The 27,950-nt window shown below is 43.7% G+C and overlaps 5 protein-coding genes across 8 annotated transcripts; 1 reads left to right on the top strand and 4 right to left on the bottom strand.

Moving 5' to 3' along the window:
• Window positions 1–867: 867 nt before the first annotated feature.
• On the bottom strand, window positions 868–3,894 carry LOC121530956 (nodal homolog). The gene is made up of 3 exons (XM_041836360.2): window positions 3,087–3,894; window positions 1,642–2,462; window positions 868–1,535 (listed from the first exon to the last, which is right to left on the bottom strand). The coding sequence occupies exons 1-3, from the start codon at window positions 3,367–3,369 to the stop codon at window positions 1,383–1,385; spliced, it is 1,257 nt and encodes a 418-aa protein (XP_041692294.1). The 5' UTR covers window positions 3,370–3,894; the 3' UTR covers window positions 868–1,382.
• Window positions 3,895–4,617: 723 nt separating this feature from the next.
• On the bottom strand, window positions 4,618–8,904 carry dguok (deoxyguanosine kinase). 2 transcript variants are annotated; one of them, XM_041836362.2, is made up of 7 exons: window positions 8,332–8,904; window positions 6,871–6,980; window positions 6,550–6,725; window positions 6,281–6,428; window positions 5,970–6,085; window positions 5,682–5,781; window positions 4,618–5,092 (listed from the first exon to the last, which is right to left on the bottom strand). In XM_041836362.2, the coding sequence occupies exons 1-7, from the start codon at window positions 8,591–8,593 to the stop codon at window positions 5,066–5,068; spliced, it is 939 nt and encodes a 312-aa protein (XP_041692296.1). In that variant the 5' UTR covers window positions 8,594–8,904; the 3' UTR covers window positions 4,618–5,065. The 2 variants fall into 2 exon arrangements, with proteins under 2 accessions (XP_041692296.1, XP_041692295.1); XM_041836361.2 differs by having other exon boundaries at window positions 6,550–6,728.
• A 297-nt stretch (window positions 8,905–9,201) lies between these two features.
• Window positions 9,202–18,561, bottom strand: LOC121530958 (transcobalamin-2). Of its 2 annotated transcripts, none has more exons than XM_041836363.2 (10): window positions 18,370–18,561; window positions 12,911–12,978; window positions 11,693–11,885; window positions 11,319–11,488; window positions 11,030–11,182; window positions 10,688–10,857; window positions 10,409–10,583; window positions 10,125–10,305; window positions 9,817–9,935; window positions 9,202–9,669 (listed from the first exon to the last, which is right to left on the bottom strand). In XM_041836363.2, exons 1-10 carry the CDS (start codon window positions 18,432–18,434, stop codon window positions 9,608–9,610), a joined length of 1,356 nt encoding a protein of 451 aa, XP_041692297.1. In that variant the 5' UTR covers window positions 18,435–18,561; the 3' UTR covers window positions 9,202–9,607. The 2 variants fall into 2 exon arrangements, with proteins under 2 accessions (XP_041692297.1, XP_041692298.1); XM_041836364.1 differs by lacking the exon at window positions 18,370–18,561 and adding an exon at window positions 13,161–13,251.
• Window positions 13,388–16,410, top strand: LOC121530959 (coiled-coil domain-containing protein 117). 2 transcript variants are annotated; one of them, XM_041836367.1, is made up of 6 exons: window positions 13,388–13,476; window positions 14,121–14,311; window positions 14,461–14,511; window positions 14,624–14,899; window positions 15,109–15,249; window positions 15,423–16,410. In XM_041836367.1, the coding sequence occupies exons 2-6, from the start codon at window positions 14,163–14,165 to the stop codon at window positions 15,661–15,663; spliced, it is 858 nt and encodes a 285-aa protein (XP_041692301.1). In that variant the 5' UTR covers window positions 13,388–13,476; window positions 14,121–14,162; the 3' UTR covers window positions 15,664–16,410. The 2 variants fall into 2 exon arrangements, with proteins under 2 accessions (XP_041692301.1, XP_041692299.1); XM_041836365.1 differs by having other exon boundaries at window positions 13,391–13,476; window positions 14,054–14,311.
• On the bottom strand, window positions 18,505–27,946 carry LOC123493082 (trichohyalin-like). Its single transcript, XM_045226931.1, has 11 exons — window positions 27,939–27,946; window positions 27,663–27,737; window positions 25,846–25,973; window positions 24,795–25,010; window positions 24,569–24,631; window positions 24,359–24,454; window positions 23,764–24,197; window positions 23,430–23,635; window positions 23,159–23,285; window positions 22,955–23,038; window positions 18,505–18,590 (listed from the first exon to the last, which is right to left on the bottom strand). Exons 3-7 carry the CDS (start codon window positions 25,960–25,962, stop codon window positions 23,814–23,816), a joined length of 876 nt encoding a protein of 291 aa, XP_045082866.1. The 5' UTR covers window positions 25,963–25,973; window positions 27,663–27,737; window positions 27,939–27,946; the 3' UTR covers window positions 18,505–18,590; window positions 22,955–23,038; window positions 23,159–23,285; window positions 23,430–23,635; window positions 23,764–23,813.
• Window positions 27,947–27,950: the final 4 nt, after the last annotated feature.

Raw genomic sequence — 27,950 nt, forward strand, 5'->3', positions numbered from 1 at the left:
AGGTCTGACAAACACCCCTGTAGCTCGGTCACCTTCCACCGCAGGTGCAGAAGACCGACATAGGCGGATTGATTTGAGATGCAGCCCATGCAAAAAAAACGGTAATCTCTATCTTAAACTGACGGATTTTGATTGGGATTTTTTTTTTAATGTTAATTAGTGACGCACGGTTGAATCAATAGACATATTAATCATGCTCTATTATGCCTCTTGGCACAACAAGCTGCTTAAAGCTGCAATATATCACATTTTGTGCAACCCGACCAAATTCAAATAGAAACGTGAGTTATCGATCTGTCTTTCGCAAAGAAAATTATATTTCAGTGGTTTAGATGGTACAATGATTCTCTACACTCCCGAGTGCTTCTTTTGTCACAAACTGAAATTAGGCGAACTATTAGAATTTTTGCAACCAGAAAATGGCAGAGTGATTTCTGCATATTGCACCTTTTAACACTAATATAGAAACATACTTTTTTCTTCAAACATGCGTACAACTTGTAAAATAATCAGTCAAAACATTTTGAATTACACACAATCCTCTAAAAACGGAGCCAAGTGGCAAGTTTTTGCAAGAACTTACAAATATTAATTGGCGATAAATATGATTACAATTTAGTAAATTAAATCACTTAATACCCTTTGGCAACATGAAATTAACAAATCATTGAAAGGCCTTGCATTCATTTTTTATTAAGTATAATTGGTTGTATTTTTTTTTGAAAATTTCAATTCACACCATAATATTTTTTCAGCGACAGAACTGGTTTAGTCAAGGCAGTCAAAAATTCTGGCGAATATGATGCTGAAATGTCCTAGATTTCTCTCACTTAAGTGGATTAAATCAATAGATTTCACACTTCGATGAACAGAATAAAATGCTTTAATATATAGTTTTTCAATGTACAAAAATATATTGTAATAAATGAGTGACTTAGTCATCATTATAACAAATAAGGTACCTTTTTGGCAGCATATTCCTTCATAAACTTCTTGAAAATACCAAAACACTCATGACAACACTGCCGATATCAATGCATATAGCCAAAGTAGCACCCAAAAAATGAAGTCTTCCTTCTTGAAATATTCAAATAAATAACAGCACCTTTATCATAAAGTAAATACATTGGTTCAATCTAAGGACACATCTAATATGCAATGCTGTTGTTTCAGGTGAGAACACCTGAGATGACATAGACCTACTGTATAAATGATAGTAAGTACTGTATTTGTGACAGACCACAAACAGCCTGAAGTATAAATTGAATCAGATGGACACCTTCAATAAGAGTAATTTCATGGCGCACAACATGCCATTCCAAGTGAAGCCTTTTAAATAAGTGGTATTTTTGGTTGCAGGGTGAGGTGACATGGCTGGGTTATCAGTGACAGCCACACTCCTCCACGATCATGTCCTCATGATGCCGCAACACCACGTCTTCATCACCATAGTACAGCATGGACAGCGGGCTGAGGCGCGTAGGCACGCAGGAGGGACACCCCACACGATCCGGATGGTACAGTCTCAACAGACTCTGAAAAAGAAAATAAGCATATTTTACGAAAAGCTGCACTGAACATATGCATTGGAACTTAAACCAAATGTAAAAGTTTAGGTATGTTTTTGTTTTCATATCTTACCTGCATGTATGCGTGGTTGGTGGGACTGAACGATTCATCCACCGGAGTAGGGCACTCGCCCTCGCAACGGAACGCGTTGTAGCGCTTTGGATACACAATCCACTCGTTCCAGCCGATCTGGTCGAAATCTACCCACATGTCGACCTTCCGACATAGTGGGCGTTGGACGGCTTCAGCTAGTGACCCAGTAGCATTCGCTGCAATTCCGCCGGCCATCCGCACTCTCTCCATTCGGTTTCTCTTGTGGCGTCGCCCTTGAGCTTCACCGCTGACTTGGTCCAAAATTGCGTATTTGGAGTGCTCCACAGTATGGATGAGAGTGGGTGCGCTCTCGCCATCCCGAGGCAGGTTGTGCTTGGAGAAGACAACCATCATAACCCGTTCGGCTGTCGGATGGTGAACCTTCCTTCGCCGGTGCGTAAAATGCTTGATGTAGGGCATGTCGATCTCGTCTCCATCTACCCCACTCCCGTGATCTTCCTCCATCACATCTCCAACTCTTGCTTCTTGACTCTCCGTCACTGCGTCTCCCTGGTGCAGCCAATATTTGAGCAGAGCTGTCACATTGAAAACCTTCAATGGAGACCTGGTGTCTCTGGGCGATGCGCCAAAGCTGCCCAAGAGAAGGCGCTCCTCGCGGCACAGTTCAGTGTCAGACTCGCAGTCCTGCTTTCGCGAGTGATAAATGTCCAATGTGACGCGCTTGGAGGCGGAGAAAGCTGGTAGTCTGACCCGAAGCTCTGACAGCTGGACATCGTCACTCGCAGAGATGGAGGACATGTCGAAAGTGACGGTCCATTTCTCACCCACTTGATGGCAACCTGGAAGAAACGAACAAAAGTCAGCAAACCAACTGAATACAGCCAGTGTGCCATCAACAAAACGTACGCACACGTAACCACAAACTAGCCAAACCACTAGGCCTAGCCTACTAGACAAATGTCAAAGCTTTGGAGAGGGTGAGAGCAGGATGTGTATTGAACCCCCCTTTGTACAGAGTCTGGGGGGCTAATACACACACCCGCTCACATAAAACAGAAAAAGCCTTTAAAGTCGAATAAGCATTGTGACACTTCTGGGTTGTAAAGAGGGAAGATCTGATAAACGCAGATAAGACACCCTGCAACCAAAGTGGCTGGCAGTGATGGAGAGGACATGTCTGAAGAGATCTGTAACCTGGCTCGGACGCTTGCTTGAACTACAGGTCAAAATATATTATCATCAACTACAATACACACGTCAAACTAAGTATTATTGGTCCAAAAAGTAACAAGTTAAAGACGTGTAAAACTGAAAGGCCAGTTCAATAATGTCGTAAAATAATGTTTGAAAAGCAAATTCAAAATGCCATACAAATTAAACAATAAGAATAACCCGAAAGTGTTGCCAATAGAGTTTTCATACAAGTTTTAATATGGCTAATACAAACTGAAACCAATACCCACCTTTTGCTATCAGACTGATGACGGAGTCAGAATTGCGCAGTAAGGGGCTGTCATCGGCTGGGTTGACAGCCGTGGATCGTGAGGAGTCTGCAGTCTTGAAGGAGCGGTACAGCTGCATCATGTAGAGAGGGTACCTGTTGGGATGGTACGAATTCAGATTTCCTAAACTGGACTCGGGTGCGCTCTTGTGATGCCGGGAAGGGTGCGACAGTTTCTCCAAATTGCCAAGCCTGAAAAAGCAGATGAGGAGCGCGCAAAGGACAAGCCATGCCAAGCCTTCCATTTTTGACTGAAACGGTGTATCCACTATAGCGTTAAGTCACGTTGAAAAGTAAAGAGAAGAGGGAGATGGCAACAACTAGCCACCCTCTTTCTAGCTTGTCTTGGTTTGAAATGATGCTGTGAGCAGACAGAAGTCCAGACAGGGCATTTATAGTGGACAGCTGCCCTTTGATGACCCCAGCCATCTCAACAACCCTCTGATCGATCCCCAGTGCACATCAGAGGGACGACAACAAGACAGCATTTAGCCAAGGTCATTGTCTTTAGAAACTGTCCAGACATTTCTCATTAGGTCGTAGGACTATAATCCTAGTTTATGTATGATCACAGCTGTTAGAACCCCTTTGATTTCACACTTTAAAAAACAGCTATATTAGTTAAACACATTTCATTAGGCCAGACAAGCCACGTGAATTTTGAGATCAGATTTAAGATTCCACTAATAGACACACATCGTTTTTATTAACCAATTATGTATACCATTGCTTGTTTCTAAATATTCATTACTATTGAATAGTTCACTAAAGTTTCCAGCATCATCCTGGCCGCCTTTGTCTTTTTCTAAACATTAAACAAAAGCTAATTAAAAATGTTCATGAAAAACTCAAATGACCAAAGATTCTTGACTGTAGTAAAACAATTTATCGGTTTTCTGCCTATCACTATTATGAAATCGAAACCCATTGAAGTACTTACATTCGGTAGTAAAAGCAATGCAATTGATGCTTTCCAAAGTGTCGGATCCATTGATCGTGGCACAATATTAACTGATTGTAATTGAATACATTTACATGAAAAACGTATATATCCTTTGAAATTGGTGAAGGCCTACATTAGTTTTAGTTGTTTTAATTATTCACTCCAAGATTAGTTCTCGAAACCGATGTCCACGTTTCTACAGCAATATTGTGTATGTTGGTGTTGAATTGGTCGACTGAATCTGAAACAATTTATACTGCATTAAAATAAAGACATTGGTATATAAAGCTTATACTCGATATGAACTTAAATCTAAGAAATATGTAGGCCTATACGAAATAGACTGATCCAACGAACTTTTACATCAGATTTGGCTGCAAAATGCATCCACATAATTTCTTTGTGTATAAAATATTTCTTGATGCAGTATTCTGCATTACATCCAACTTGTAAACTCAGCACTCAAATGTCAAAACAAAGCAGCTAAAATAGGATGTAACTCTGACACACAGTAAATACAGGAATAAGTAAATAAGACATAACTAAATACCCAAAGTAACATTGAAGTTTAAGCAAAATAGAAGGGAAACAAAATATGTAACAGACTACTAGACCAGACAATTTTGCATCAGAATGTGACCTACTTTTTTACTGTTCCCAGGTAACAATCCAAAATCTGCTTCTTTATGTGTGAATATGGTCCAATATAGATCAAATTCTATATTCACAAACAAAGTACATGGTTAAAAGCATCTGGTACCCATATGCTATTACTGAAATCTGTAATTAGCTAACTGAAACCCCACAATTTGAAGTTTGTCATACCCCAAAATAAGTGAAGATACAGTGAAAGGATGTGGGGGATAAATCAGACCGAGAACGGTTGCAAGTTTACATTTGTAAATGCCATATACATTTTACATTTACACTGACTGAGGTCCAAATGGTTGCAGATATCTTGATCGCATGGAGTTGATAGCCGCATAACTGACTGTTCCTCATAGTCCACTGAAGAAGTCCTTCACCTAAGTAGAGGGAAATAAGAGACCAACAAGAACCCAATATATCAGACATAACCTCATACAAATCAGATAAATACTTCACTTATCAAAACATCAAACACACAAGACATCAGAAATATTAAAATGTGAAGATAACATAAAATGTTAGTGACATATTAGCACCTTACTAATATTGAAGACATAAAATAAAACAAAAAAGGGATAAATTCAGGTCTTTGAAGTCAAGTTAAAAAAATTCCAACAGCAAGACTAGCAAGACTGTCATAAGAGTGCCCCCGTGTGGTCAAACTGGGTTTTGTCTAGAAGGGATACAGCTTCTATCAACATTGACTTTTCGTAGCAGGTTTAAGAGAACTTCTGCAGCAGGTAAGTATAATTAACATAGCAGGTTAGGAGACTTAGGTTAAGGTTAGGAAGTGGGTTAGCGAAGATGCACCAAAAATATATTTTGACATCAAATTTGACAAAAGCTGTATCCCATCTAGACATGACCGTCAAACTGTGGTACAACCTTCAGACACTGAGAGGTAGGTATTTGCATGTATGTGTGTGTGGTTGTGCATGAATGTAGAAAAAAAGATGAGCCACATACCTGTGTGATAAGTTTGGCCCGCACCTCAGGGTCCTCCTCAAACTCTAGACTGGCATCCAGCAACAATACAGGCACCTGGGTCAACTGTTCAAAGTGCAGCCTAGGGAGAGAGAAAGTCACTGCATAAAACATTGACCATTACAACACCCAAGAACCTTTAGAATTACACTTACCACTGCCACAAATTCAACATGTATAAGATAACAATCAAGGGAAAGTCTCACATAATAAAAACTGAGTGAGGAACAACAGGATGTGTTCGTTTGTCTAAACATGTTGTGTGCTCACTTAGTGCTCTTGTCTATGAGCCAGCTCTCATGCTGGGTGTGTAGTTTCTCCAGGTAGTCTAGCTGCACTCCTTTCTCCTCCTCTCGCCCCCGTCGTTCCAGACGCTCCATACACTTCTGACAGGGACACAAACACAATCCAAACCTTACTAAATCTACTACAAACATCAACTGTAACCTCCCAAAACCTTTGGCGGCGTTGTACTCAACATCTGTACGGATACTCATATTTAATTATATTTAGGAAATGCTGTATGGCTTGTGTCACCCTTGATAAAAGCAACTTATACTAGAGTGAATGTAAGGCTGTACCTGTGGGGGGGCTCTGAGGTAAATGATGCCCTCCAGCTCCACCTGACGGCCAAACTGTTCCACCAGGAAGGAATGCCAGTCCTGGTAGACAGCCCACTCTGTAGAGTTGATGCAGCCCAGCTCAAACATGTTCAGGGCAAATATATACCTGAAGAAATTAAATGTGTATGGGGAGGCAATGGAGACAGGCAGCATGGGTACAGCTGCACAAACAATACCGTATCAAGAAGCAGCATCAACATAGTATTGCCCTCTCCCCATCCTCTTACCTGTCACTGTACACAGAGCGCTCAAAGACCTGCACAGGGACGCCCTCTGCTCTGAGCAGGCGTGCTGGTGGTGGCTGCAGCTGGGTGCGCATGCGGCTCATGCAGGAGTTGGTCTGAAAGGTGTAGGACCAGCGCTGAGGGTCCTGGTACATCATATCCAACAGGTTACTGACCGTCTGCTGATGAGATGGGCCAGAACCAAGTGACCAAGCAATTAGATAATACATACAATAAACAACGATTTTCCCCAGCCCGTCTCTCTTATTGATTATCCATTCATGACCCACATTCATAAGCTGTCAACATTGGTGATGAACTTACTTGTGAAGACCCACTCTCGATGCTCTGCCATTTCCCCACGGGCTCGGGAACCACTTCCCAGTCTTGGCCAGCAAACTGCAGGAGTCGCGCGAAAGTCGACTTTCCTACCGCTGAACATGGCATAGAACAAGAATAGCATCACCAAACCAGGCAAGTCAATGCTCTTCTTCTTCTTTACCGGCAGTTGGCATCCAACGTTAATGGTGCATTACCGCCACCAGCTGGACGGGGTATTGAATAAGAAACTACAAAAACATTGCGCGAAAGGGGGAAAACGACATCATACAAAATAAAACACGTCAACTAAGAAAACCCATCCCACTACTTCAATCACGGTCCACTCCAAAATACATCTCTACACAGGCTCAGGGGCTGTGATGGCGGTACATTCACCGACAGTAAATCTTGCTCGGCATCGGCTGTGAATCACGAAGACCCAAAAAACGTTCAGCGGTATTCACAATGATTCCAATTTTCTTAGGCTTCTTCTCCGCTTGTGCTGTACAGCTTATGACCATTTCAATAAATAATACAAAGTCCACCTTTTTAACATGTAGCATTTCACTATCCCTCAGTTGATGAGAACCCTTCACTGGTCGTGGTGGTACCATTGTTTCTTCTCAGCCACTCGTTCTTCTCCCCGCCTCTAGATAGGAGACACACTGGACACTCCTTACCACCTCATTCTCCTTCACCCCAACAGGGCACTCCAGGCACTCAGGCGCATGTTCACCTCCACAATTTCATTTAATCTAGCATACGATACTCTTCCCTTCTGCACTTTTACATTTATGACACTGAAGGGGCTTGTGCACAAAATCTCTTACAGGGTATCTCATGAATCCTAACTTTATATGAGAAGGGAGAGACTCTTCATCAAAGAACAGTAGCATGGATGAAGTTAATTTATTTTCTCCATCCACAATACAGGTCAGTCGACGTGCACCAACCACTCCATCGATGTCTTCAGTAATATCCTCTGCCTTTATTTCTTGCGCCACCCCAGAAATAAACCCCTTGATAGGCGCCCGGTTACGAAAATCCATACAGGAAACATTCCACTCAGATATCTTTTTGAGTCTTAAAACACGCTTCTGCTCAGCAGACACACAAAAAATCAAAATAAGACCACTTCTTGTGACTCACCGACTCCACACTTTCCTCCAACACATTCAATATTTTCCTCGAGAAGTTAAACGGATTTCCCAAGTAACATTGATCCAAAACCCTGACTCCGACTAAAAACCAGTCTAGTGGTTTCCTATTTTCCACCACAGCTTTACTTGTCGTTTCTTTTTTCTTCGCCACTGTAACCCACTCATTCTCACTTTCTCTACTATTAGCTTCATTCGACTCACTAACAGTTTCAAACAAAACCTCAGTTTCTGCCAAGTCAATACTCTACTCTTGTCACCTCTATTTAGTTTACTTCAACTGTCTGAAAATCATGCTCACACTTACCAATGTTGCCTTCAATAGAGACCCTCTTAACTCGGTTAATGTCGTCCATTGGCCCGGTGCTAGAATGACAGTGTGCTGAGCTCGAGAGGCAGCGTTTGGTCGCCCTTCTCGCCATTGTTGCGTAGAGAAGCACTGGATTTTCGTCTTGGCGTGTTCTCAAAACATGCCGCTTCACCTTCTGAACAGATCCCATATATCGCGACGTGAGGTTTTTACAGTGAGAAACCAGATTCAACACCATGGACTGGTGGAACGAATACATGATGACATTAGTGACCAGATGGCTAACTAGCTAGCTATCGCTAGGTCAAACAAACTGTTTGGGGCAACAGTATTACTGTCAGTGTGAGTAGCTACGGTCAGTAGCTAGCTAGTAGCTGTCACAAGAAATCAATGCCAAGTTCGGCCATTAAATAGCATACACAAGAGGAATGATTTGAACAACAGAACCTTGTTAGCGTTACATGAAAATATAGTTTACAGTACAGTCATACAAGTTTAATTAATGCTCTCCTAAGGCTTCTCAGAGGTATCATAATCTGTCACATGCTTGCCAAAGGCGGATGTTTTGGACAGCAGCCCTGCATTTCCGGTTGTCGTTAAAAAAACTTAGCTGGTGCGATAGCTCCTGCCACCTGCTGTTGATCCTGGGTGTGAAATGAAGGGGTGATATGTGATTTGAGTTTGATTTAATTCTCACCTCCACTTTATCATAATTATTTACTAATACCAAGGACTGTGGAGGATAGGCTCAGCCTATTTCTTTTTGGTAACACTGGCCACCCCAACCCTTAATACAATACAGCTAAAATGTCTGGATATTTTGTGATCATATTTCTGTAACAACTGGCAAAATAAAGCAGACAAATATAGCCAAAGGTTTATCTTGTTTATTCAAATGCAAAACGTTCAAACCACACATTTAAAATACATTCAACAGATTCTGAAATGATACATATAAAAAAATTAGGTATAACAAGGCAATTATATTCTCTATAAAATGTGAATTCGCAGAATGTGTGTAGTAAAATAATCCATAGAGTCGATTGTCTCTGCTCAAATTAACAGTTCATTTTCACACACCAGGGTACTGAATCAAGTCCATAAAAGTTGTGTTGCAAACCTTTGAGGATCCTAAGATCTCACAGATATGTTACTCCTAAAATGTCATACAGTACATGACAGTATAAAGCACATTGTTGAGCTTGATTGCTTTCCCATCAGATAATTTGACATGACACCTTTGTCAATCACTGTCCTTCACACATTTTAATTCTCAGTAGCTGGTGTTTTTGATGGTGATCTGTTGAGCCATCTCAATCTTGAAGTCTTTGATACCTAATAGAGAAACCAATCATTGTTTGATTTTTAGTAGCAGTAGTGAGGAAAAAAGCAGTTAAGACATGAATTGTATTGTTGAGTAATAACTAGTAACGACATAAGAAAGTTGTGTTGACTATGCCACATAACCCTTTGTGTTCTCACCCTGGCTGAGAGTGTTGCCGTCTGAGGAGAGGTGCCAGTATCTGCGGTCGGTCTGTCTAGCCCGTTCCCCATTCACCACGCTCAGGAAAGGTCCCCACAGGCTGGTCTCCTTCTCAAACCTGCAGTGTAGGCAGAGGACGGAGCAAGGAGGAGAATTCATTATGTTCTACTTATGATAGGACACTTTAAGCTATTCACACCACTGGGAAGTTATATAAAGTTCTTTATGAGACAAATGATCTCACCAAAAAGTATACATTTGGAACTTGATTAACATCTCAACCCAAAAAAGCATCCCATTAACTCACGTGAAGTCAACGTTGTTCTTTTGAAGGATTTCAAGGGCATCAACCAATGAGGTGCCCGTTGGCACATCCACAGAATAGACATCAGATGTCCCATGCGATTTGACCACCTCCACCTTCAGGGCTACTTTGGTATGACTCTGTAACACCATCACTGGCTCCCTGGCCTCTAGGACCAGACTGTCTGCAGAGGAAAACCCAACAAAGCAGAGTCAGTCAGAGTGAGGAGGCTCACACCTCAAAAACAGATTGACCACTATTGGGTTAGGTGATAATGCAGCACTTGCCATCCTCATTGCGGCACTCCTTGCCCTTGACTTGCAGGTAGGATTGTTGCTGGAGAGCAGGCAGAGTTTGGGACATGGCCATGGCGTTGACATAGGTTCCCTTCCTCACATCTGACCTCATGGCCTCCATGGAGGTAGCGCACTCCTGCACGTGGCTGCCCATCGCCAGCAGGGCCTGGGACACACCATGTTATTGGCATGCCAAATGCTTGTATTGCTCCAATCACATGCTGCACAGGTTAATATAGGCCTAGAGAGGGGAAGTGGCCCAGTCCTTACCTGCACTGCCAGGCCTGTGCTGAACTCATTGCCCATGTGACCATCAGCCCGCTGGGAGTCCAGTAGCTTCTGCTTGATGACACCCAGGGCCTTGTCCAGAGCCGCATCCTGCACCTGGGTGTCAGACTCCTTCAGGCACTGCAGGGCCATCCCAGCCATGGCAAACGTGTCTAAAAAAGGACAGAGGGGATGAAGCAAGGGTATAGCATCATCTCCATGAAATCACCTATATAGAATCTAATTGGAAGGAGCCAGTGAGTGAATACATTTTTAAACAGCTTAACTATAGGAAAACAGAATCAGAGTAGGGAGATGCTCCTGGATTTCCTAGGTCACACTTACCAATGCAATCGGAGGCTTCATGTTTGATATGTCCATGCTCTACAGCCCTGATGAGCTTGTTGCTGACGTGAGAGTTGACTCTAACTCCACTCACACACAGTGCCAGCACGCCCAGAGAATACTGGTAGTAGTTAGTCAGAGGACGCTGGCTGACTGCAGGAGAGAAAGGCAGACAAAAACATAGCAGACAAAATAATTAACAGCAACTGAGAACAAACAAAGAATTACAGACATTTTATAGAACATTAACGAAGATGGTAGAGGCAGATGGAGGAATGAGGAGGCTTACAGGCGATGTGCTCTTTCTCCAGTTCCATCTGTCTCTTGAGATGAGTCAGCAGGGTCTCGCTCCTCTGGTTAAAAGTGAAGGTCAGGGTGTTGAGGTCGTAGCAGGAGGCCTTCAGGGCCAGAGTGTACAGGGCCAGGCGACCCACCACTGGCTGGCTCTTGGCCAGAGAGCTGAAAGGAGAGAATACAGGGTAAGGGGCAGAGACGGAACGTTTTTGAAGGGTAAAGGTTATTCAATATAAATCTTAGAAGTATGAATTGTAACTGAAAACAAGAAATTGAATACGAACACACTGCAGGTCATTTTTAAGACATGGAATGCGTAAAAGGATGTTTGCACTTATTAAGAAGGGCTTTATAAACATGCTATTTTACCTCTCAATGTCATTGTGTAAATCTGTTTTAAGTGCATTCAGGTGATCACTCTCCTTGCCAAGGTTGTGGTGAGTGGACAGCCGCAGGGCCAGGTGCACACTGGGATTGGGGGATGTTCCTTCGTCCTCCAGAGAACGCAGTAGATTCTTATTGAGTGAGAGGATCAGCTCATCAGGCTCCGATCCTACAGGATCTGGACACACAAAACAGGTTGAAATTGAAGAAACAAGAAAAGCATTTTATATCATGCAGTGTGGAAGAAAAAGCACTTCACATTATAGCAAAACCACAAGTTAAATAACTTGCCCAAGGATAACTTCCAATGTTACTAAAGAAATGCTCTGTAAGAGATGTCTAATAAACCCACAGTAAGACTACAAAAGACCTGCTGTGTGCTCACTGAGACCATATAAATAGTGTCCTCAGACTGTCATCGAAGTCAAAGCATTGCACAACCAGTGTGTTTCCTGTGCTGTATCAGCAATCATGCACACACAATGGAGAAGCAAAGACCTCAGCAACTTAATAACTAAAGGAATTTCCACAAGGCAGCCAATGTGTCCTAAGCATGCCTTCTCCAACTGTCACCTTGACGTAATTGACACATTACAAGGACAAAGCACAACCGGCTCATAGAGTCTCAATTGCACACTCCTTGCATCCTCTCTCCTTCTCAAAACCCATTGGATGAGAAAGCCAGAGGTCCTGCTCCTCTGACTTCCTCCAATGGGTTTTGAGAAGGAGGCGAGAGGACGCAAGGAGTATGCAATTGAGATTCTCCGATGGTCAGTCTCCCCCTGTCACTGTGACCCCAGTGCCAGTGGGCTTTTGGAGAAGCTGACAATAATATGCTGTTAGACATATGTACTGATAAGAACACCTTAGCGACATGAAATAAATTATGTGCATCAAATTACAGAACATCAACAGAGCAGAGGTGACAGGACATAAGTGAGATTATTTGCATCACAGTAGATTTGTTCAACAAGAGGGGTTGTGCATTATCTACTCAGACTCATCCAACAATCCATTGCAAAATCATTGACAGTACTGCCAGTGGATGAAGTGGACCACGTACCAACTCTGTACTTTCACACTGGCTCTTCAAATAACTAGTGTTGAGTAAATACATTTTGTGAGGAAACTCAGACCAAGACAGAGGCACGCACATGTTTACCAATAAGGTGGTATTGTGTTTCAGGGATAAATTATAGTTACCACAGGGTTTGCTTGCAACCAGTGCCAGCAGTCCACTCACAATGTATAGGGTATACATTCTGACCAACCTAGAGAGAAAAAAACATAGCTGGTCTCAATAGATTTTCAAGTTCAGTAGCCAACTATGAAGTGAAAATAACATGTAGTGTCCATCCCTACCCTATTGTTGTTGGCACAGATTACCTATCCTTAACATGACATTTCACACATTATTCATCTTCTTGTAATGATCAAGATATGAGTCACTTACCTTTAGCGCGAACTTGTCGTTATGACACCGTTTGGGAACAGACTTCGGTACAACCTGATTTTATGTTGACGTCGTGATCGAGTCACATGACCTGTGATTTAATAAACGACAAAATATGTTCCTTTGCAACTACAAGTCCCAGAAGCGAGTGCTTACTTATTTTCTAGAACGTCAACGAGTGTTTTTTTGCGTGCCTCGATTCTTCATGAACATTTGCGAATCGTGCTTGGCTCACTGTTGTTAGCGCCTAAGTGCATTCACTCAACACAGAATTGATTCTCAGAAAAGCGGAACATGTGACAGAGAAAATAAGGAGGTAACGTTATATAAACACAGTGTAATTGGTACAAGTATGTTTGCTAGCTAGATACGTTCAAAAGTTCCAACTGCAACAGGTTCAAGTTAAATAAAGGTAGCCCATTATAATCAGCAAAATATACGTTGGCTTGCCTTCCTCTTCTGCAATATTCGTCTCGGCTATCTATGGCTAGCAAACTAGCTAACTGAGCTAACAAGGTCCAACATGACCTGTTGTTGTTGTGAACCCCCCTTTAGACTGCGTTTCTTCCTGTCAAGTAAAGTTTGCTAGATAGCTAACGTTACTAGTTAGCTAGCCAGCTGACTTAGGTAGCTAGCTAGTGTTCGATAGCAAGCTTGCCAACTAGCTAAAGATTCAGGGCCTCATAACTTTATATAATAAAGGCAGCTAGCCAAGAGTGACAAGAATTTACAGGATTCTGCGTTAGGACCGAACATTAGCTACAATACAGTAGCTAGTTAACTAGCTAGTATTTGTTATGATGGATTGGTGACCAAAACAGCTATGCCTGCTGTACCAAAAATTCCATCCGTAAAATGGTTCATTTTTATAATCTTATATCTTTGTTTTTTAGATTGGTCTTCGAAAACTCAATTTATCCTCCTCCCTGTGTTGTTTCCATTTGCACATCTACCATCCAGACTTCTGTTCAACCCTTCCACCTCACCTAAACCTGAGGCATCATGCATCATCCAAGCCCCATGAGCAGCGAGCTGGGCTTGTTGCCTGCCGTGTACTCATTTCCTGGCCTTATCAACGTCACTGAAATGGGGTTCAATATTGGCCCTGCAAATACCTTTCAAAACCTGCCAGGAGTGTCACCCCCAAACACGTGAGTAGAGGAGTCTAGTGATGAGAGCACTGCACAATACACACAGATGTAACCATGTGCTTTACAGGAGATTTGCCAGAACCAGACTTGCTAGCATGTTACATTACATTTCACTTGCATTTCTTTATCTCTAATTGCTATTCCTTCAGGAGTTGGGAGAGAAGATGCCTGAGAAAGCACAGGAGGAGAGCAGATGACGAGTGAGTTAAGAATGGGGAAAAAACAATAATATGAACATTTAGTGTTTATTCTGAAGCGCATTTTAGTTTCAAAAGACTCATTATTTGCTCCAAAACAATGTTTGTTCTCCAGAGGATGCAGTGCCAAAAAGAGGAGGCTGATGGAAGAGGCAGGATGTGATCCTTTGGATGACCTCAGCCCCAAAGTGTTTCATAACTGGCCACCAGGCAATAGCAGCCCCCCTCTACCTGAATCGTCTAGCCAAGCCCTCCCCCAACCCTATCTGGGGACTCAGGACCTGGGGCTGCCCTTATCCGGATCTTCCTCCACTATGGCCTGTCCAGAAGCAGAAGGCTCCTGCATGGAGGTGGAGGCGGCACAGAGGAGACTGCAGGAGATTGAAGAGAGGTGAGCCATGAGAGACCATATGGGGGCAATGTGAGAGTCCAGACTACTGTCCATAACTCATCATAATAAAAAAATAAAAAAAATTAAAATGTTCATTATTACTGTATATGATTTGTATCAGCATTACCACCATTTGTTTTGTCTGCACAGTGCATACACACTCTGCATACACACTCAGTCACACAGTGAAGTTATTCTGTTTCTGTCAGGATCACACTGGAGGATGACGATGAGGACCTGGATGTGGAGCCAGCACCCAGACGGCCCATGCTGGTGATGTCTGACAGTCTGCGGGAGGGGCTTCAGCGTGGCATCAGTGACATCCTCCCCCACACTGTGGCCCAGTCTGTGTAAGTACCCCTTTCCTTCTTATACTCCACCTTAGAGGAACGTTTAATTGAAGTACCTACACATCTGTCATTGTAGCCAGTAGTGAATAATCGATATAACTTTGGGAGGTGTCCACTATTTGTTTCTCTCTGTCAGTCCCATCGACTCACCGGTTCCTCTTCTGTTATCATAGGAGCCACTCCTGTATGGAGCTGGTAGTATGGCGCCCCCCAGAGCTTGCGCTGGCCCGGCGGCTGAAGGACTCCCTACAGAGGCAGAGGAAGCAGCAGACCACCAGCAGGCAACCCCCGAGCCCTAGTGTCCCTCCGAGTTCCCTCACCCCCACAAACACCCCAGGGGAGACGTACTCCCCTCTGTATTGCAGCCCAGGGGCCGGGGCCCACGGCTCTGGAGAGGAGGACATGGAGCTGTAGGGCCTGGGAGAACCAGCATCAGTTATGACCAGAGCAGCTACAGCTCTCAGCCTTGGTTCACTTTGTTGGCCCTCGAGAACCCATGGAGAGGCAGAAACGACTGCATAGACAGCTCAAAAGCTTCATAGTGATATGCGTTCACATGCTATCAGAGTTATCGGAAGCTCCTAGTTTCCAGTGAAAACTTTACTTGAACGACCCTCCATGTCTGAATTACAAGTGGGAAACCATTTACCTTTTCAACCAATCCATTTTTGACACATACAACCTTATCAATATGGATCTAGCTAGTTTAATCATATTGTCAATGTTAAGCAAGCTTGCTAACTTTATTATTAGCAGTCTTAGCTAGCTTATCAAGCTAGCTAAAATCTTATTGATTTGAAGAATTGTTAAGACCTCAAAAGCACTTGAACACAATCATGTTGGATTTCCCATTTCCCACAAGCACGTGAAGCCACCATATTGAATGTCCGCTTTGGTTCAAGACCAGACTGTTGGGCAGCATGGCACGTGTATGCCACTTCGCCAAAAGAGGGCAAGCAACCCCTTTCTTTGCATTACAATCAGATAATGCTGGATTTGAGTCTTTACTATGATCCAAGAAAAGATGCAATGGGACAAATTGTAACAAGGACCACAAAGCCACAGTAATTTACAAAAGACACCTTTGAAAGCTGCAATATGTAACTTTTGGGCGACCCGTCAAAATTCACATAGAAATGTGAGTTATAGATATGTCATTCTCATTGAAAGCAAGTCTAAAGGCGTCCTCATGTTTCCCAGCCGAAACAGTTAGGAAGATTTCTTGCATATATTATGACGACATTTTGTGATGTTTTTGTTCGTTTTGGACTTCGGTAAGGTTTTTTTGGGGCACACAAAATTTTTTCTTGAGGCAAGCGAAGTCTGTAGCCAAAGTCTACGCCCCTTCGTCAGTGATTGGTCAACAGTAGGGATTCTTTAATAGTCTTTGTTGTGATTCAACAAGAGACGACTCGTTTTCACCAAATATCTTAGTTAGATGTAGATTTGCGCAACTAAGATCTCCTTTGGAAAAACGTAAATTAATGACCGATTTCTTGAGTTATCTTACATTAATTTTGGCTACGGTGTCTCAAAATGGACAAATGGTACTATTGCCGCTTTTGACTCGTTTTTCAAGCAAAGGTGTTAAGGGAGTATGCGAGCACACTCGTTCAGTTGGGGCTAGGCACCAGCCGAACTGAAGCATGCTGATGCCTTAAGAAGTGGTAGATCTGTTCTATGTGCGCTATTTCTATGCTTCCCGTTCTTAAGATTCGTTTTTGCGTCTTTTACTTTAGGTTTTGCACACCAGCTTCAAACAGCTGAAAATACAATCTTTTTTGTTATGGAAAATATATTTAACAGCGGTTTAGATGGTACAATGATTCTCTATACTATACTTGCTTGTTTTGTCACAAACTGAAATGAGGCAAACTATTAGAATTTTAGCAACCAGGAAATGGCAGAGCGATTTCTGGATAGTGCACCTTTTAATGGAATGTCTCAGTTGAAGCTTTAAGACCAGTGCCAGCACACGTCAGGAGTTTCTGATATTTCTGAATGGTCTAGGACCTTCTGTTGTAATCCTAATGTAACAACTTGGCTAAGCAGACCACATAGCCAACTTGGAGAAGTCTCGGTTTTGTTGTAGTTACATATGATCTGTGCTCAGCCAATGCTTTGTTTTACAGAGGACAAGGGTGTAAGACATTCAACTTTATTCAAAGGGAAGTAGAGGCATTGAGCTCAGATTGTCAGTATGAACGTTTTATACTCAGTTTTTAGCTTGGGGTTATGTTTTTAAGAACAGTTACTTTTCAAAGCTGGTTTGGTCCTTGTTTTCGCAATCAAGAATAACGTTTTCTGGAAGCATGTCAGCTGTCTTTAAACTGTTGTAATGCATTGTAAGCTTCAATATACCAGTTTGCTTTGGAGGAAAGATGGCTATGTTGCTCTTCCTACAATCATGTGAAAATAATTAAATTCACCATCATTGTACATTTTGATTGTATCCTTAATATGCACCTTAGACATTAGCCAATGTCTACATTGGGCATAATGATTACAATAGCTCTCTTGCAACATAGCAATCAACTGTCACAAGATGACTTGTAGCTTCAAAGGGTCCTTCTGATTGCAGCCTGATCACATGATCCTACTGCCTATAGAGACATCTCCTGAATATGCAGACATGTCAGTCAGTTGATCAAACATTCAGTCACTCAGTCCCCAGCATTTAGACAAGCAGTAAAACTTAACTGCTCTAAAGCAGAGGAACGTGAACTTAACAACCCATTTTGTTATTGTGACCTTTAGGCCATTTACCCCATCATGAAGGGTGTCATCCATTTTATGAGTACCTTGAAATGATTTGACATTGGGGGTGTCCTCAAGTAATTCATTTTACACACACATACTTTTACACGTTGTCATCTGGCAAAGCTTACGATCCTTAACTCTGACTGTCCTGGGATGGTATGATCACAGAATATACCAATCAAGAGAATACTATTGACATTTCCCCACCACAAACACACTATTTCCCCTTAATAACACGTCATAACAATGATAGACTGAAGCATGCTTTACCAGCTATGACAAAATACCATTATAAGTTATTACTAGTAGCAGGACAGAGGATGTCATTGCCTTCCCACTCAGTTGGCAGGTAGAACTGACCGTCTCCAAGTAGTACCGAGCCAGCTCCATGGGGGCCCTGCCCAGTGTAGAGAGGCTGCAGGCATAGGCCTGGTTCTCAGCACAAAGTTGTTTGACACGGCTCTGGAGGTGACGCAGTAGCTTGAAGGATGCTAGGTCTAAGGGCCCAGGAGAGTCAGGGGGTCCCGCATTTGAAGGGAGGGAGAGGAGGCTGATCGCTGAGCTCCAGAGTCACTGCATTCCTAACCGGAGATAGGAGAGAAGAACGGAGGGTGGGGGATTAGAGACAAAGTAGTCTGGGGACTGCACAGGCCACTCAAGTAAACTGAAATCGCTGTTGTTGTGGCAAATTTGTCCTTATACTGATCAAAGAACCAAAGTATTTCAGAGTTTTTGTTGAATTAAGATACTTTATTACATAAGCAATAGAGCCGAGGTGGTTTGGAAAGCATCTCCCTTCCACCTCTCAGTTTATATAGTAATTTTAGCTTTACCCCTCCCTCTTGGGTTCCACCACCACTGTCTCCAGTTTCCACCTCTTGACCGCTCCGCCCACTTCCTTAGTTTATGATAGTGGCGAAATCTGACTTCTCCTATGTATTCAGTTTGGAAACAATGGTGGTGTGACCAATCAAGCTTTGTCATGCACAAATAACAGCCCTGTCATGTAAAAATAATCATTTTCAGTTTGGAAACAATGGTGGTGTGACCAATCAAGCTTTGTCATGCACAAATAACAGACCTGTCATGTAAAAATAATCATTTTCAGTTTGAACTTTGTTCAACCCTGGCTTGACCTGGAGATTGATTGTGGACATGGCAGGTCCACAATCAATCTCTCAAACATACCCAAGCCTAACCCCTCTGTCCCACCCTGTCACGCTGTAATTTAATCAGGAATACACTCAAGGAGAGACGAAGGGTTCAGCCTGGTTTCAGTCACTGATAAGATAAGACAACCGAAGACAGGTCAGATGACCAGAGAACAAACACATAAACCCAGCGAGAGAAACCAATTACATTCTTGCCTAGCAACAGAGATGTATCAATGTTTAACCCTGGCTGTTGTTTGTTGATTAACAATGTCTATCCAATAGTCCACTGAAAAATCCTCATCATATGGTTAAAAAGCCATTTCCTGGCTCTGTTTCAGGCCTCTTCTTGTCATGTTGTATGAAAATGTATGCACTCACTAACTGTAAGTCGCTCTGGATAAGAGCATCTGCTAAATGACTAAAATGTAAATGTTGTGATAAACTATTTAACCATACATTGTTAGCTTGTCATGATGTAATTGACTATGCTTACTATGCTTAACTGGAAAATCCCCATCACTGTCATGTTCATAGGAGTGGTCGTCTGCTGCAATAGCCCATCCATGACAAGTTGTGCATTCCGAGATGCCGTTCTGCACACTACTGTTGTACTGTGCCGTTATTTGTCTGTTTGTGGCCCGCCTGTTAGCTTGCATGATTCTTGCGATTCTCCTTCGAACTCTCTCATCAACGAGCTATTTTCGCCCACAGGACTGCCGTTGACTGGATGTTTTTTGTTTGTCGCATCATTCTCGGTAAACCCTAGACACTGTCGTGCGTGAAAAGCCCAGGAAGGCGGCCGTTTCTGAGATTCTGGATCCGGCGCGAATGGCACCGATGATCATACCACGCTCAAAGTCGCTTAGGTAACTTGTTTTGCCCATTCTAATGTTCAGTTGAACAGTAACCGAATGCCTTAATGCCTGTCTGCCTGCTTTATATAGCAAGCCACGGCCTCGTGACTCACTGTCTGTAGGAGCGATCAATTTTCGTGAACAGGGTGGTGTACCTAATAAATTGGCAGGTGAGTATATGTGATCGTATACAAATGTAAGCAAGGTTTGTAATGGTTATGTTTCAGTCAAATATTATATCTGTTTAGGCTACTTGCAGTTAATGCAGTCTACAAATTATTTGTAATTATGTACCGGCCCCATGAGCATCCATTCAAGAAAAGAATCGGCATAGGCCCACCAACTTGGGAACCAGGCCCAGCCAATCAGAATGAGTTTTTTCCCACAAAAGGGCTTTATTACAGACAGAAATACTCCTCAGTTTCTCCGGGTGGCTGGTCTCAGACGATCCCGCAGGTGAATAAGCCGGATGTGGATGTCCTGGGCTGGCGTGGTTACACGTGGTCTGCGGTTGTGAGGCTGGTTGGACGTACTGCCAAATTCTCTAAAACTAAGTTAGAGGTGGCTTATGGTAGAGAAATTAACATTCAATTCAATGGCAACAGCTCTGGTGGACATTCCTGCAGTCAGCATGCCAATTGCATGCTCCCTCAAAACTTGAGACATCTGTGGCATTGTGTTGTGTGACAAAACTGCACATTTTAGAGTGGCCTTTTATTGTCCCCAGCACAAGGTGGTGCACCTGTGTAATGATCATGCTGTTTAATCAGCTTCTTGATATGCCACACCTGTCAGGTGGATGGATTATCTTGGCAAAGGAGAAATGCTCACCAACAGGGATGTAAACAAATTTGTGCACAACATTTGAGAGAAATAAGCTTTATCTCTAGTGGACAGAGCCTGGATTCTCCCGAGTGGCGCAGTGGTCTAAGGCACTGCATCGCAGTGCTAGCTGTGCCACTAGAGATCCTGGTTCGAATCCAGGCTCTGTCGTAGCCGGCCGCGACCGGGAGACCCATGGGGCGGCGCACAATTGGCCCAGGGTAGGGGAGGGAATGGCCGGCAGGGATGTAGCTCAGTTGGTAGAGCATGGCGTTTGCAACGCTAGGGTTGTGGGTTTGATTCCCACAGGGGGCCAGTATGAAAAATAAAAAAATAATGTATGCACTCACTAACTAAGTCGCTCTGGATAAGAGCGTCTGCTAAATGACTAAAATGAAAATGAAATGAATGTGCATATGGAACATTTCGGGGATCTTTTACATTTACATTTTAGTCATTTAGCAGACGCTCTTATCCAGAGCGACTTACAGTTAGTGAATACATATCTTTTTATACTGGCCCCCCGTGGGAAACGAACCCACAACCCTGGCGTTGCAAACGCCATGCTCTATCAACTGAGCTACTTCCCTGCCGGCCATTCCCTCCCCTACCCTGGACGACGCTGGGCCAATTGTGCGCCGCCCATGAGTCTCCCGGTCGCGGCCGGCTGCGACAGAGCCTGGATTCGAACCAGGATCTCTAGTGGCACAGTTAGCACTGCGATGCAGTGCCTTAGACCACTGCGCCACTCAGGAGTACTTTTATTTCAGCTCATGAAACATGGAACCAACACTTTACATGTTGCGTTTATATTTTTGTTCAGTATAGATGATGATCCTTGCCCTAGACTATATGGTGACCAGATGTCACATTTTTACCCAGGGCAGTACTTACATTTGTCCCGTATTTCAGACTTCCCAATCATTTGATGAGAATTGACATTGATTGCATTCCAAGCCGTCTATTTTTGGAGGGGTGTGGACATGAAGCTTGGGTTAAGTTTAGGGTTAGGGCTATTTCTAGGGTTAGGGTTATTGATTAATTTGTGTTTGGTAATTTCACTTGGATGAAATTATTATTTTGAATTGGGTGAAGTTATTATTTTGAGTACACTGATTGATTAATTGATAAAAATATATCATAATTGTAATCCAACTCAAAATAATACATTTACCCAACTGAAAAATTATAATTCCATCCAAAAATAATACATTTCAATCCAACTCAAGGTTATGCATTTACCCAACTAAAAAATTATAATTCCATCCAACTCATGTTTATCTAACTTAAATTAATCAATCAGTTTACCCAACTCAAAATAATACTTTTATTCAACTCAAATTAATCAATCAGTTTACCCACCTCAAAATAATACTTTTGTCCAAATCAAAATGCCCGTTTTTTAAAACGTATCGTGTTAACCCTTACCCTAACTTTAAGTGCACATCCTGTTAACCCTAACCAGTGAACTACTTCAGCACTAAAAAAGCTCCTTTGAGTAGCTTCGTGGTAAGGCTCCTCTAGGTCCTATATGGTGATGTTTACCCCAGTAATGCATCTCATCTCCCCTTCCAATTTCTCCAGCTTCCTCTGCTTCTCCTCTTGTGCCTTTCAGCAACACAAACATACCCAGATGTAATGGATTGTCTGCTGTCATGAGACATGCTGTCTCAGTGATAAAGTCAGTTACCTCCCCTTTAACAACTTTGCTATGCACCTGCGGAGTAGACAACACTTCCCAAAGTCTGTTAATGATACAACCAAAGCCTGCACACCTTCGTCAGAGAAATGGGCCAAAAGTGACCCCTTTAATAGTCCTTTAAAAATCTCTCCTGTTCGGCTGTCAGCTCCTCCTCAAACTTGCATGCCAAGCGGGCCGTGATCTGTTCTTTCCACTGTCCCATGCTCCTCTGCACCAGGCGCAGTTCCTGGTCTTTGGCCTGTAGCTGCCTGCGCAGGGAAGCAGCCACACCACCTGCCTCGTCTCCACCCTCCCGCACCTGGGACCGCTGCAGATCGCTCAGCTCCTCAATGTGCTCCTACAGCATCAAATGACAGTGGACTGTGTGTTTGTGCGTGCGTGTGTGTCTGTCACAAAGATAGTCAGATCTATACCTGAATGAGTCTCTCCTTCAGTGAGTCCAGGGCCTGCTCTTTCTTCATCCCCATCGGTTCTCTCTGAATATGTAACTCCAGCTCCTAAAGCACACAAATGTGATTCTTAATAGTGTGTGTAACGCAACAATGTAAGCATGTTTGAATGTGCTGTATCAGTGTGTGTTTGTGTGTATTTAAGTGAGTGTGTCTTCCTGAACACACCTTGTCCCGGCTCAGCTGCTGAGTGCTACGTCTCTGTGAGTCAAGCTCCTGCTGTAGTCGACTGATTGCCTGCTGCAACTGCTACAGGGTACCCTACAGGGTTTGGACTGCCTGAGCCACCGTAGGACTGCAGCATAGCACCAATATAGAGCTCAAAAACAAAAGATTGGAATACACAGTACTATATACAAATTCCTATGCTGATCATGAAGAGTGTGCTTCTGTATGTGTATGAGAGAGAATATGAGAATATGAATGTGTGAAAGAGTACCTGTGTGGGAGCTGTGTTCCAGCAGGTGCTGTAGATGCTGACACTGTCCCCAGCTCCTGGGCCCAGTGTCTGTTCTACAGCTCCAGCCTGGCTGTGGCCTACATGTGGCTGTGCTCCCTCTCCCCCAGCAACACCTGCCGTCTACCAGCCTTCTCCTCTGCTTGCTGGACAACCTGCTCTAGCCTCAATGCCTCCCTCTGGCCCTCCTACAACCACAGCCCAGTCAGTCCACCATGTCAACCATACACTGGAAACTATACATTGTACATGATATGTTGTCATGTATGTAGTGATCTCTAGATGCTAGTTTAGGAGGTGGTTAGCCTGTCATCACCTGTTCCATGTGCCTGCGCAGTCTCTGTAGCTCAGCTTGGTGCTCCTCTCTCAAGGACCTACGCATTGCAACCAGAGCAAACACCTTTTCCCTCTGCTGCACACGGCACTCACTCTCCAGCTCCTGCACTCTCTGACATGGGAGGGAGAGAGGAATGACATACTGTATCTATTCTTCACCCATTTCCTTTCATTCATGGTAATTAAGTTCAATCTGATGGTTTGTTGGTGACCAGTGATCTTGGTTCTGCTTCCTGTCTGCAGTTCCAGTGCTTTGTTTTGAAGAGCCAGGGCATTCTTCTTCTCGCTCTGTCTCCCCCTCACTCTCTCCAGAGCATCACGGCCTTGCTCCTCGAGTATCCCACACTGCACCTGTAGAGCCTTTTCTTTCTCTATCTTCCATTTCTTCCTCTCCTGCTCTATGGTGCTGTGTATCTAAGGTAGAAAACAGATACTGTGTTATCACGTTTGTTTAAGTTTTACAATACATTTCATCTGACATAGAATAGGAGACAGAGGGCGGCAGAGTGGGAGGGAACAGTTATGCAAGGTGTGGTGTGATACTTTTAGAGGACAGGACAGCCTGAGATACTGACCTGGATGCAGCTCTGTGTGGACTCAATGTGCTGTGTGTGAGAGATGGCTTGTTCTCTGAACGCAACTGTTTTCTTTTCCTCAGCTTGCCTATGAGCCTGGACACACAACAGCAAGAAAAACATCAGTGTTTGAATCTGATAGAACACACATAAAGGAAATACGGGGATCTTTGCTAATGTTCAATAAACCCAGTTGCCAGAGCCTCTCACCTGCTGGATATGTTCCTCATGAGTTAAAGCCAACTCTTCCTTCAACTTCTTCAGCTCTCGCTGCTAAAGGAGACAAACAAAACCACCCCTTACATACTGCACACACACATTTAACTACATTTGCTTTCACACTATCATGCACACAGTGAGTTGCCCACATTTATACGCATAGTTAAACAGACTCATCCATAGACACTGTGTACTAGAGACTACCCAGCCCACCAACCATCTGTCTGAGTGCCTGCTCCTGGGTCTCTCTCATGGAGATGCTGTGCTGATCCCTTAGGCTCTGGAACTCCCTCTGCAGCCCATCCCTCTCTGACTTCAAGGCACTCTTCTCCTCATGGAACCCCAGCAGCTGTAGCTCCTTCTGGGCTGCTGTCCTCTCCAGAGACCCCACCCTGCTCTCATTCTCCCACAGCTCTTTCTGCAGCTCCACTGCCTGAGAAACAGAGGATAGGAGAGAGAGAGAGAGGAGTGAGATCTTTAAACAAATATTGAGGTGTGGTGAAAGCATAGGTAGATGGTATCTCTTCCTGCTCCTGTTTCTGCCTGTGTTTTTCCTCCAGACCTTCAAACCTGTCCCACAGACCTCTCCCCTCTGTCACACACTGGAGCTCCTCACAAGCCTTGTCCAACTTCTGTTATATACACACATAAGCAAACAGATGGAGAGAAACAAATTCAAACACATTCAAAGCAGTGACTGTCACTGTAAAGCATGCTCTGAGCACCAGCCTAATACTGTTCAGCTTGAGTCTAGAGCGCCGCTGCTCAGCAAACAACTCTGTTTTGGCACTGCCCAGCTATCTGTCCAACTCCTCTCTCTCAAGGACATACATACTGACACTGGTCACTCTCTGAGACAGTGGGGGAGAAGGGAAGGGAGGGAGGGGAAGATTAAATATTGTAATAATCAAATCAGTAGTATAATAGAGCTGGGAAAAGAGCCAGGCGGGCTAAAAAAAGCATGTTACCCTGGTCCCATCTGTTAAGAAAGTTCTGTGTTTACATAGCACAGCCAGATCCTCCTCTAGATCCCTGACCTCCTGCAGACAGCAGTGAACTACAACACACTCAATAAATCACTGTGAATTCAGCCTAAACATTATAGACAATATAGATATACAGAATACAGTAGGGGTAGAGTACAGTAGGGAAACAGTATAAGCTGTTCCTAAGATGATTGTTTGAACATACTGTATCCTTTATCTCTGATTCTAGGTTCTTAGAGATATACAGTAGTAGGGCAGTAACAGGGTTGAGTATGTGTGCACCTGATGCTGTCTGCCTCTGCCTTGCTGTCTCTCAGGCTGACCTCCAGACTCCTCCCCTCCATCTGCTCCGCCCCCGCACGCAGCTGCTCCAGCACGGCATGCCGGGACACAGCGCATCTCAGCATTAGCTGGGGTCAGGGATACACAAGACAAGGAACAGAGTCAAAACAACATGCGCGGTAAGGGACAGTTCAGTCTCACACAGCTGAGCTCTCCTCATCCTCCTCACAGTCCTACCACACAAAGATGAATACACACTGTGACGACCCTCCCACTCTGTCTGCCGAATTCTTTCTCTCTGCTCTTGTTTTCCTTAATAGGATGTCGGTGGGCGGAGCTGGGAGGGTCGTCAGCGAAATGGGATACACCTGGGCTCGGGTGTGTCCCGGGGAAACTCTCCACGCAGACACACTGTTGGTTTATGTTGGGGCAATGACACAGGTCAAACGTTTTCTGTAAGTCTTCACAAGGTTTTCACACACTGTTGCTGGTATTTTGGCCCATTCCTCCATGCAGATCTCCTCTAGAGCAGTGATGTTTTGGGGCTGTTGCTGGGCAACACGGACTTTCAACTCCCTCCAAAGATTTTCTATGGAGTTGAGATCTGGAGACTGGCTAGGCCACTCCAGGACCTTGAAATGCTTCTTACGAAGCCAGTCCTTCGTTGCCCGGGCGGTGTGTTTGGGATCATTGTCATGCTTAAAGACCCAGCCACGTTTCATCTTCAATGCCCTTGCTGATGGAAGGAGGTTTTCACTCAAAATCTCACGATACATGGCCCCATTCATTCTTTCCTTTACAAAGATCAGTCGTCCTGGTCCCTTTGCAGAAAAACAGCCCCAAAGCATGATGTTTCCACCCCCATGCTTCACAGTAGGTATGGTGTTCTTTGGCTGCAACTCAGCATTCTTTGTCCTCCAAACACGACGAGTTGAGTTTTTACCAAAAACTTATATTTTGGTTTCATCTGACCATATGACATTCTCCCAATCCTCTTCTGGATCATCCAAATGCACTCTAGCAAACTTCAGATGGGCCTGGACATGTACTGGCTTAAGCAGGGGGACACGTCTCGCACTGCAGGATTTGAGTCCCTGGCGGCGTAGTGTGTTACTGATGGTAGGCTTTGTTACTTTGGTCCCAGCTCTCTGCAGGTCATTCACTAGGTCCCCCCGTGTGGTTCTGGGATTTTTGCTCACCGTTCTTGTGATCATTTTGACCCCCACGGGGTGAGATCTTGCGTGGAGCCCCAGATCGAGGGAGATTATCAGTGGTCTTGTATGTCTTCCATTTCCTAATAATTGCTCCCACAGTTGATTTCTTCAAACCAAGCTGCTTACCTATTGCAGATTCAGTCTTCCCAGCCTGGTGCAGGTCTACAATTTTGTTTCTGGTGTCCTTTGACAGCTCTTTGGTCTTGGCCATAGTGGAGTTTGGAGTGTGACTGTTTGAGGTTGTGGACAGGTGTCTTTTATACTGATAACAAGTTCAAACAGGTGCCATTAATACAGGTAACGAGTGGAGGACAGAGGAGCCTCTTAAAGAAGAAGTTACAGGTCTGTGAGAGCCAGAAATCTTGCTTGTTTGTAGGTGACCAAATACTTATTTTCCACCATAATTTGCAAATAAATTCATAAAAAATCCTACAATGTTATTTTCTGGATTTTTTTCTTCTCAATTCGTCTGTCATAGTTGATGTGTACCTATGATGAAAATTACAGGCCTCTCTCATCTTTTTAAGTGGGAGAACTTGCACAATTGGTGGCTGACTAAATACTTTTTTTCCCCACTGTAGATGAGCAGAGTGAAAATCTCACCTGTCTGAGGGTAGCCAGCTCCTCCTCCATCTTTAGCCAGTCTGACATCACCTGCCCCAGGCAACCCCCAGGCCTCTGCTGTGTGGAATCAAGGGTTTGAGAGAGAGAGAGAGCATCAGGAGGCCTGTGATTGCACATCTCAGCTGGAGAATAATTACTCATAAGGAGTGAACAAGAGTTAACAAGCATTATCAATCAACAGGTGGATTTCCCCATAAGATTCAATGGACATGAACCCACACAGGAGTTATCTTTGGTTATTGTGTCATCTCTCACCGTACACACACG

The sequence above is a fragment of the Coregonus clupeaformis genome, chromosome 18 (assembly GCF_020615455.1).
Source record: "Coregonus clupeaformis isolate EN_2021a chromosome 18, ASM2061545v1, whole genome shotgun sequence".
Classification (NCBI taxonomy): Eukaryota; Metazoa; Chordata; class Actinopteri; order Salmoniformes; family Salmonidae; genus Coregonus; species Coregonus clupeaformis.